The sequence below is a fragment of the Natator depressus genome, chromosome 8 (genome assembly GCF_965152275.1).
Source record: "Natator depressus isolate rNatDep1 chromosome 8, rNatDep2.hap1, whole genome shotgun sequence".
NCBI lineage: Eukaryota > Metazoa > Chordata > Testudines > Cheloniidae > Natator > Natator depressus.
Genome location: NC_134241.1, coordinates 99107791 through 99119361, shown reverse-complemented (window position 1 = coordinate 99119361; position 11571 = coordinate 99107791). Strand labels below are relative to the sequence as shown.

Genomic DNA, 11571 nt, shown 5'->3' with positions numbered 1-11571 from the left:
TGCTTTACTGTATTTTGATTGGCAGTATGACTAGGCGTTGAGCCTTATATGCAGCAGCTACATAGGATTTGTGTCCTTTGAACGTCAAAATGTAACCATGAGCAGCTATTTCAATATGAAGACAATCTACTCAAGGTAAATTAAATGACTGCAGTTGCAGCTATAATGTGTTCTATCCTCACCATCTCAGGTTAAAAATATATTTTACCAAATACATTATGATATAATGGCAATGGAATGTTACTTGTTTCTTCCCATTATTGTCAGTGTTTTAATATGTGTAAGAAAAGATTTTCATATACCAGTAGCTTCCATAATTCATTTTCCTAGAACCATCAAGTAGAATTTATCCTCTGAAAGTCTTCATTACCAAGCACTGACAAATTTTAATGCATTCATATATCTAAGCTCCATGGATTGTTTGCTTTCTGTTAGAACCTTTGAAATAAATGGTTGCATTATAATAAAACCAGCCAGTCAGATTTTATGTTATTATATTTGAAATTAGATCATCAAATATTAAAAAGGTAAAAATCAGTTCTGGGGTAAAGTTTCCAAACACACCTAAATGACTTGGTGTTTTTGAAATGTTTACCCCCTTCTCTACAGGTTCAGATCACAACCCTACCGTCTACGTGAAGTTTACTGGTGTCCATTTTTGTCTAGAAAATAGAAGTAAGATTTGATTTTACAGGTAAATTTCAAAATTGTGTTGCTTATGCATATGTTGATCAAGTCAAGTCACACCATTCCAGCAGGGTGACAGAATTTCCAGGTCTTAATATTCTGTCTAGAAGTTAATATGTATTAAACAATGTGATAAATGAGTTAACCAACATATGTGAAATTATTCATGAGTGTATTTTTAGCTAGCTACAGCATCTTGTAATGAGATTTCCACTGAAAGGTGCACTTAAAACAATGGGAATTGGGTGGGGAAGGATGAGAGATTTAGGGCCAGATCTCTAAACCCTGGCCTCCCTTATAGCACATGATAAACAGAAGGTATAATCTTCCACTTACAATTATATGCTGGGGCACAAACAATGTAATTTGGAAGCCAGCCTACATGCTATATAAACGGGGAGTTGGGTGAAAATGGCATCACCTGTGCCCACAACTGTGGACACAAGGCTGAAAATGCATAAAGGCCATCTTGACATTTAACCCCCTCGCCAAAAACAGGCCCTGGTATTTTAAATCAATTGACTATTTGCAGTAAATTAAACATAGCTTTCCTTACCAGCCAGGTAGAACTGCACTTTACAACTCTGACACATAAGAAATCAACACACAGGGAATGTCAAATCAGCAAGAGACCCTCATAGTCCCACATTGAATTTGGGCAGTTCTGTAGAATTGGAGGCCCCCAGGAATTGGGGCTAGGTCAAGATACCAGATTAGTATTTTCTTTTGCACAGTGTTAGGATATAGATATTCAGGCCTGTCTGTAAAGGCCTGTACTCTAAGAATTTAGGTGTATTCTTATCACTTGGCTAGTTATAGAGGTACAAAAGAGAATCAAAATCACTGTCTGCCGGTGTAAGGGCATTCTCTTACTGTGACAGTCTGAGGCCCTGTTCTTAGGCTAAGGCCTTTGGCTAAGCAACAGAGGCAGCCATAAGCTGGGAAGCAAATGGTCACATCCTCACATTCCAAACTAGTCACATTGAAAGAAGGTACTATTGGGCTCTTAGGAATACAATCCTGTCCTGATAGCGCCCATCACCTCCAGAGAAAGGGAAGTGCCTAGAAAATGTAAAAGGAAACTTAGTTTGATAGCATCCTGTCTGGCAAGAACTCACTTATCAATAGCTGGGATGTGAAATCCTCACTTCTGTATTGTTTTGTCATTATAGTTCCCACTTTGCTATTGTTTGTCTGTATAATCTCTGTCTGGTTCTGTGATTGTTCCTGTCTGCTGTATAATTAATTTTGCTGGGTGTAAACTAATTAAAGTGCTGGGATATAATTGGTTACATAATCATGTTACAACATGTTAGGATTGGTTAGTTAAATTTCAGGAAAGTGATTGGTTAAGGTATAGCAAAGCAGAACTCAAGTCTTACTATATAGTCTGCAGTCAATCAGGAAGTGAGGGGGTGGGTGTGTAGGGGGAAAATGGGAACAGGGAATGTGGGTAAGGAAATTGCAGTCATGTTTTGCTAAAGGGGGAAATGGGAACAGGGAATGGGGGTAAGGAAATTGGAATAATGTTTGGCTAAGGGCAGGAATGGGAACAAGGGCACAGGTGTAAGGCTCTGTGGTGTCAGAGCTGGGAAGGAGGATACTAAGGAAGGAAACTGGAATCATGCTTGCTGGAAGTTCACCCCAATAAACATCGAATTGTTTGCACCTTTGGACTTCGGGTATTGTTGCTCTCTGTTCATGCGAGAAGGACCAGGGAAGTAAGTGGGTGAAGGAATAAGCCCCCTAGCACACAGCCCATACTACTACCTGTCCTCCAGAAGAGAAGCCACAGACCACAGTCCAGCAAATAAATATCCTACTAGGACAATGCATCCTCCTTCATATATACAACTCAACGAACAGTTCTACTTTCTTATTTAGACAGAGGGCTTCCTAGAGTCTGTATTTTCACTTTCTTCTACTAAAACGTAATTTGGGCCAGAAAAACTAAAGTTCCTCATGTGCTTCCATTCAAAAACCATCACAGTGGCAAACATGGCTGACTCGTCAAGAATGAGAGTAAAGTCAGCAAATTCCATATCAAGGTCATGACAAAGCCTTAAAGCTTAAGGGCTGTCTATTTTTGGTGTATTTCCATTAGTCACTGCTTGCTCATGAGATATGCAGCATTGGTATGGACAAAGACAGCCATGTTACAGAAAAGCCAGTCTCTTGTCTTAACTGGAAACCATCCTGACAATCTGAGCGAAGTGATCTGGGAATTACACACACAAATCATTAACAGCAGGATTTCTGCACACAACTCCCCACTCTGAAATACCTGTCATGTGCTTTTATTCCCTCATACATCTCCTTTAGGAGTCCCAGAAGTTCTTTTCAGAGTGAGTCATACACTAAATATTTCACACAAGATGGACCTTTTCCATACTCCCAGTGGTTTTCAATTATCTACTTTACTGCAGACATTTGGTCAGCAGTACCACGTCCTCCTCTGAACTTTGTCTCTGTCCTTGTATCCTGTTGACAAAAACTGTGCAAACCCTGAGCTGCCGGATTATCCTTGAGTTCTTATGTCTCTTTGCCTTCTGTGGAGTGGAATTAGTGTTGCCAGTGTCTAACTCCAAGATGCAGTACTTTCCCAACTTGAGTGCCCCATTTCATATCCCGTCATTTCTTAATACTGTAGTACTGGGATTTGTTGGTTTTTTTTTCCCCCAAGGCTTGACGTTTCAACATCAAAGTCCCAAAGCTGTCTCAATATAGAGATGCATGTACATAGACATACAGATACTTTGTTTGCTTCAACTGGCAGGGTAAGGGAACATAAGGGATACACTTATGATAAAGCGGTGGCAGTAAGTATAGAAGTGTTAGCAACAACTTACCTAGGAATTGCTCTAAAACTTGATAAAGAGAAAAGTAAGTGCTCTTTGACAGAAGAGAGAATGATTGTTATCGTAACCCTTAGTTACACCCTAACTGCAGAAATTAAAATGTAGGGTTTTTTAAACGATGCTAACAGCAAACCACTAAAAGTTACAAGTTCACTACACTGCACAGTATGAATGTTCTTCCTGTCTGCATATACAGTGATGACTTGGCAATCATTGTGAAAGTTTGCATCACATTTAAGTGTCAAAACATAGCTATTTTACGTCAAATCCACCTAGATTTAGCACTGAAATTCTGGAGGGCTTTTTTAAAACAAAAAGCAAAGGTACATAGACTTAATAATGTTTTAGATGTATATAGTGCCTTTCATCTTCAGAAATCCCAAAGTGTTTCACAAACTACCACCAACGGACCTTTTCTCAAGCCCCCCTCCCACCCCCACCCCTAGTCGCAAGAATCTCTAGGGTACAGGATGGCACTGAACCAGTGCACTATGATTAAGAACACTGGAGCAAGTACCTCTTCAGATGAAGAGTGCCCAAAGATACTAGGCCTATATAAATCAGATAGGACTTCAGTTTTTGAAGTCTCATCTGAAATACATACACTAAACTGTCTAGTACTGTGTTTAATCCACCCTATCACAGATGAAGCATAGAGTACAACACTTGATCTTAAATTTAAAAAAAAAAAATCCTCTCAGTTACATGCCTGGGAAAAGCTGTCTAGCTACTAAGCATCAATTTTCACATTTCTGTAATTTAAAAGATAACGAAATACTTTTTAAAAAATAGAAAATTTGCTCTGTGAGATGATAAAATCCAAATTACTGTCCAATGATCATTTTTATGACCGCATACATCCTGAAAATAGAAAAGGAGTACTTGTGGCACCTTAGAGACTAACCAATTTATTTGAGCATAAGTAGCTCACGAAAGCTTATGCTCAAATAAATTGGTTAGTCTCTAAGGTGCCACAAGTACTCCTTTTCTTTTTGCAAATACAGACTAACAAGGCTGCTACTCTGAATCCTGAAAATAGGGATTAATGAAGGTTACACTGACACAGTGTCAGTCAGAGCAGCATGGAAGACACAATGATAATTAAGTGTATTTTTGCTTTTAGGTAAAAAAATCTTAGTAAGCCTAACTCAGAGAACCATCTGGCCATTTTACAGCATAATTTAAAATAGAAAATGAATTCTTTAAGCACCCATTTTGCAGCTAGATGTTAGCCATGTGGTGTACATGTTGTTTCTATACCAATTACCAGATAGGACCACATAACCAAACGTCATACCTGCTCTGTAGTTCACTGCCACATAATGAGTCTTTACATGAAACTTCTCTGGTCTTACTTGAGTCTCCTTTCGATGAGTTACTCTCATCCTAAAAAACAGAAATCAAATTCTCATTAGCCCGGGTTCTGATTACAATAGTTTCATTTAAAAATAGTTTCCTTCCATTTAGTAAATGACTATTAAACTGCTTACATTTCTTGAGGGAGAGAAAGGAAAAGGTGTAATGAACCAAATCCTACTTATGATCAGTTTAATTAAAATCACTGGAACTCAGCTAATAATTTTCAGGTAATAAAGTGGAAAGAATTTCTGGGATCTGTCCATCCAAGGGCCTGTGTAGACGATGGCAGTCACTCATGCCTACTATACACACACAGGGTTGAGTGCTAGGACGCATGCTGGTGGCAGCACTGCATTTGTATCTTGCATAAGGGGAAAATGGAATCATAAAGACTCATTAGCTCATTATGATATGTCAGTGTCAGACAGGTCATGCATTTTAACCAGTTAGTGGCATTCTAGAGGACAAAAAATGTTCATTCCAGGGAGAATCATAGAATATCAGGGTTGGAAAGGACCTCAGGAGGTCATCTAGTCCAACCCCCTGCTCAAAGCAGGACCTAATCCCCAACTAAATCAGGTATGTGGGGCTGAGAAGGGTATGTACTTAGTTTACCAGACTTTAAGGTACCTATGATCTATTTACTGACTCTGCAGAGATAGTCTTAAAAAGTAACTACTTAGGATTCTTCATCTTCTGAGCGCTTAACAGACATTAAAGAATTGGTCCCCTGTGCGAAAGGTAAGTAGCATATTACCCACTGAAAGTCAGTAGAACAACCAAGACTAGAAGGTAGGAATCCCTTTGTGATGGGTTCCCCCCCAGCCAGGGTACCACTTGGAACTGGGGTACCACTGGCCCGCCTGACCCACCAGCCTGGGTCTCCTCTCCGCTGTATTGTTGTGCAGCCTGCCAAGCCCTTCCTCACGCGTCAGACTCAACTTTACCAGCACACATACAGGTAGGGACACACCCAGCTGCAGCTTCACAGAGATGCTGAGATCAGCTCTGCATGGGAAGGCTCAGCTAAGGAATTGACCAGTACTCATGTGCACACCCCCCTCCAGCAGGTAAACCCAAAATTATACCGTCTTGCACTGCACAGAGATTTGTACAGCATAAGCTCACGAAATTCACCCCCTCCCTCAATGTGGAGAGGAATATACACAGCTTTCTGCCCCACAGTTATGTTTTCCACACACTGGTCTTAGACAAAACAAAACAAGTTTATTAACTACAAAAGATAGATTGTAAGTGATTATAAGGGAAAGCAAACAGATCAAAGCAGATTACCTCGTAAACAAAACAAACACACAATCTAAGTTTAATTTATTAAAGAAATTGGAGATGTGTAGCAAATTCTCACCCTAAATGTTGTTTTAGGCAAATTGCAGAGAATCTTGAAGGCAAGCTGCACTTGGTTTGCAGCTTAAAATTCCAGCTATTCCTTTCACAGGCTAGATAACCCTTTAGCCTGGGTTCAGCCCTTCTCCCCCAGCTCAGTCTTTTTGTTTCTTAGGTGTTTTTACAGCAGTCATCTTGGGCAGGGAGCCAGCAAAGAACCAACCACAATGATGTCACTCCCCTGCCTTAAATAGTTTTACATATGGTGGGAACCCTTTGTGTCCCAGTTTGATTCCCGTGCCCCAGTCAGCAGAAAAACACTGGTATTATCATGGAGTCCAATATCAGGTGACTGGGTCACATGTCCCTGTAGGGCCACCGCAGCCATGACTCAGAGGCTGTTTGCAGCATCCCCAGCAAGGCTCCCCTGGCGGGAGATTAGCATCTCCTAAAACCTATTGCTCCCCCTAATGGCCCTTCCCAACCAGACATCTAGACTGATTGCATTCTGCCTAATGGGCATTCCCCAGGCGTAAACACATTTGTAATAGATGCATAGACAATATTCCTAACTTCAGATACAAAAATGTATACAGATAGGATAATCTTATTCAGTAAATCATAACCTTTTCAATGATACGTCACATGACCTATCTTGTATAAAATACATCATTGTTATGCCATAATCATATCATAACAATATGGGGGTGTAGTGTCACACCCTTCCCTTACTTACCCACACTTACTGTGCAGGCATAGAATAAAGGACTATACAGAGTTGAAGCTAGAGGATGTTTTCAGCAGAAGCCCACTGTTGCAAGGATTAGTGAACAAATTACTTTTCACATATGCCGTTAATCTAATCAAACTGGTTGAGAACACAAAACTGGGAAACAGGACAGTGAATATAAAGGAAAAAAAGAAATAAAATGGAGAGCAAGCTGAATGGCCTAGGACAGTGGAAAGGCTAACACTATTTATCATAGAGAAATAGAAGGTAATGAGGGTGCATGTGTAAACAGGAAATCTGACACTGCCCTCAGCAGTCACACACTACAAAGCACCAAGCAGAAGGAATCAGGTGCAGTGATAAACCCGGAAATGTTTGCCAGAAGCAAATTAAATTTTGGAAGGCATAAGAAGATGCATCAAATGTAAACAGGAAGATGCTGTCCATAGAGCTGTCTGAATAACAGAGTTTTTGGTTTGCTAGCAGGTCCAAAAACCAAAAATAAATCAAATAAATATTCATAGGAGCAGGGACTGAAGTCCAGGTCAGTGCCATAACCACTAGGATTATAGTATAGAGTTGTTCTCACTTTCTCTGGCCCAGTGGATATACTATGTGGAACAGCTTCAACAGGAGATGATGGCGAGCCCCACCCAGAATACTTGATAGCCTGGTGATTAGGACGTTCACCTGGGAGGCGGGAGACCTGAGTCCTTGTTCCAGAGTGGGGATTTGAACCAGAGTCTCCCTAGGTGGGTGCTCTAACCACTGAGCTACTCCATATAAGTGGGGCACTGCCATCACCTTCACTTCCATTTTGTGAATGGTACCTACATCTCCTGGTGAAGCCAGCCCCCAAAAATCAAAATATTTCATTTAAATTAAGGCAAAATAGTTCATTTCAACATTTCCTGTTTTTTTCTTGTTCTGAACCTGAAACCATTTGCCAAAAATCAACAAATCCACAAAACATTTTGGTCAACCCAAATCTGCATTTTTTGGTGAAAGAGTTTCAGATGAAATATTTTGCCCAGTTCTAGTTTTCCACACATTATAATTGGAGCAGTAGTGGCCCCCTTTGGAATAGTCTCCAGAGTTTTGGTCACAGTATTTTAAGAAGGTACTACAGATATAAAAACTAGCAAAACCCAGTTGGCTGATGTTGCACTTGATCTCAAGGTCTGTGGTTATTTGGAAAGGTTAGAGACATTAGGCCCATGCCCTCTGGAATAACAGGAATTAGAGACCCTTCCATAAGTATAACAAATTTGGACAGAAGTGGAGACCTGAGCCAAGACCTCTGTTTCCTGTATGCTAATTTGTTTGCTGTATTATTACCTTGTCCTCCCCGCCTCATCTGCCTCACCTACCTGTTGCCTCCTATCACAACCTAGATTTTGAGCTCTCTAGGACAAGAAGTGTCTTTCTACCGGATGTTATACAGCACCCTGAATTATGGGACCCTGATCCTCGACTGGTGGTTTAGGTGATAGTGCAACACAAATTAATGATACATAATAAATGTCAAAAAGCAATTCTCTGCTTATTTAAGTGAATAGAGGCGAAGTGAACATGAACAAAAGAGCATGAGAAGCAGTATTTTTATCTGAAAGCCAGCCAGTTATAAGTGTACCAAAACTAAAAGATCCCATCTTGCCTGATGTCCTGCCTTCCTGTTTCTTCCCATTGGGTCTCACTCCCATCTGCCCTCCTAAACGGGATCATCTTTTTGGGCAGGGAGAGGGGGTCACAGAGACTTGCCTTATGATTATTCAACACTCCTTGTGCTAGTCCATTCACTCACCTGCAGAACTGGCCATGTCTGCTCAAGCCAACACAGCACATCCTGTCAAGTTTGGGTGAGCATGTAAGGGAGAGATGGTTCAATATGGTGGTAAGAGACAGGAAACCCTTGTGCAGAGGCAGCTCAGGAATGGCATGAGGCTTTATTTTTGTGTTTTCAAATGATGACTTTTCAAGAAAGGGCCAGTGGAAAAGGGGTGCTTGGAAGAAAAAGACTCACATTTCCCCATTTGCAGTTCCTCTTTAAGAGTTAAAAGCCATTTATGGCTTCCTGGGAAGACAATATAGCCAGTTATCAGGCTTTTTTAGCAAACTAGTAAATCCTTTTATCTTAGAGTCATGGTCTGGTGTTCAGGAGAAGCAGGACTATTGGAGTTGGTTTAGGCTGTGCAAACTTTCATTACACGTAGGTGCAGGACTGTCATAAAATTCAGTTTGCCATCCTAAATTCATTGGAACACCAGAAGAGACTGACCTGAGCTGTACCTGCTTTTGAGTGCTTAGAACACAGAAAAAATATTACAAACATCTTGTATTTAACAGGCCGCAGTGCAGCTCACACAAGCTCATGAAGTTCATGTACAATTTTGGAAGGTACAGCGTGTGCACTTACATTTAGTCAAACAGTCTTAACATGCACCAAAAAAAGGCTCTCCAATAGCTTTGAAAAATAGCCAAGAGTGGACAGAAAAATCAGATTAGGAGACTAGGTTCTCATACCTGAATATGAATGGAGGGGTAAAAACACATGAATTATATGAATTTTAGTTACTGTCTCTACTTCTGGGGATTCAGACTGAATATCTTTCATTTGACAAGAATTTCAGTCTGTGCGTACACCTAGTTTTGTAAATAAACTTGTAGATTACTAATTTGGAAAGTCAAATTTTGGTCCTCCCTCTAAAAGAGAAGTCACGGGAGTTCAGGGATGTGATTTTAGGCTAAGCAGTAACAATTCATTCTCATCCCTTCATGTAAAGAAGTCATATATAGCACCATTACTGGCAAACTGTACCTTTCAGTAAATATGAAAATCTAACCGTCTGAAGTCAGAGCAGGTGGAATATAGCACACAGCTGGTAGAGGGTGCTAAGCATACACTTCACAGAACAGGCATCACTCTCAAAGGGTATGTCTACACTACAATTAAACACCCACGGCTGGCCCATGCCTGTTGACTTGGGCTAAGAGACTGAGCCCCGTTATCCCAAGGCCCGCAGGCACAGGCCAGCTGGCAGTGGAGCATACCCAGAGAGGCTGCGTGGAACTTGGAGTGTGAAGTGGGGGAAGCATGAAAAGAGACATGAAATTTAAGAGTGGGCAAAAGAGACGCGGGAGAGTTAAACAGGAAGTATGGCAGAACATAGTGAGGAGGCTGGGTTAGGGGTGTAGATGAGCGAAAGTATAAAAGCAGAGTGGAGCTACTGGAGAGCTTGACAACATGTGGATCTTAGCAGATACATTTTGGATGCACTAAAACGGGAAGAAGAGAAGAGAAGAAGGCCAATGAGGAAGAGGTTACAGTAGCCTAGGAAGGAAATTACTAGAGCATGGATTATCACCTTGGCAGCGGGTGTGAAAAGAAGAGACTAATTTTTGAAAGAGTTGTGAAAAAAGGAAATGACAAGTTTGGGCAATGGCTTGGACAGGACGGAAGAATCAAAGACTAATCAGAAATGACCCTAGGCATGAGAGCCTGTAATACAGGAAAAATGGTGATGGTATGAACCAATTCAGGAAAAGGCAAAGATAAAGGGGGGTAGGGGAATAGCCAAGCCTGGGTTCACTATCGTGAATCTGAAGTAGCAGCAAGATGTAGAATTGGAAGTAACAACAAGAAGCAGAGAAGTAGATTTATGAGTAACTACTACTGTAAAGATAGCTATGGATGAGACGACCCAGAGAGAGTGGGAGGACAGAGTCAAGAATGGAGTCCCAGGAACTCTGACAGAGAGGGAGAGGAGGAGAAGATAGTGCCATAGAAAAAAGTACTATAGAGCTAGTTAAAAAGGAAGGAGAAAAACCAAGACACAGTACATTGAATTGGAAGACTGGGGACAAGGAGGCGTTATCAGTCCTTTCAAAGGCGAAGAGAGAGCTAAAGCCATTAGATCCTGCCAAGATATTGTCATGGGTTTCTTTAGCAAGAGTAGTTTTGCCACTTGACTCTACAGAAAGCTAGTCTACAAGGTGTCAAAGAGAGAGTTGGTAGGAAGGAATTGTCCATACAATCAAGAGGGGAGGGAAAGTATGATACAGTAGCTGGGAATCAGTAAGATTTTCATGATGGGAGAAAAACGAGAATGTTTTAATATTAAGAGAATGTTGAGGATAAAGATGAGACCAAGCCTCCTTCCTTCCTTCATGTCCAGTGACAAAAAACGTGATAGCACCAACATCTCAAATCAACCTTTGAACAAAACTGACTTTCCATACTCCATTAATCTATACATACTCGCAGTGAAACCTGAGTACAGGTATAATTGCTATTTGTGCCAGAGAGCTGAAGATGTAGGAGTCTGTATTCATGAAGTTCTCAATAAAGAATGGTTTAAGATACTCAGTGCTGCAGTAAGCTGTTATGGCATATAAAATGTTTTGCTCACCCTCAGCTATGTTGCATGCACAGGTGGAGCGACAAGAGAAGTCTGCGCTTTGGAGATAAGAGATCTTGCGAAGGGAAATTTCTCAACAGTATTCACCCCAATACAATGGTAGAGCTTCAAGAGGGGAATCATCAGACTGTAGGCTTGGCTACACTTGCAAGTTAGAGTGCATTAAAGCAGCCCT

General features: G+C 40.9%; 1 protein-coding gene across 2 annotated transcripts in view; it reads right to left on the bottom strand.

Moving 5' to 3' along the window:
* The window catches only part of SPATA6 (spermatogenesis associated 6), a 62925-nt gene that overhangs the window by 9442 nt on the left and 41912 nt on the right, over positions 1-11571 (bottom strand). For both annotated transcript variants that reach the window (XM_074961772.1, XM_074961773.1), the window contains exon 12: positions 4843-4931. In XM_074961772.1, coding sequence (XP_074817873.1) covers positions 4843-4931 — 89 coding nt within the window. The remainder of the gene's footprint in view (positions 1-4842; positions 4932-11571) is intronic.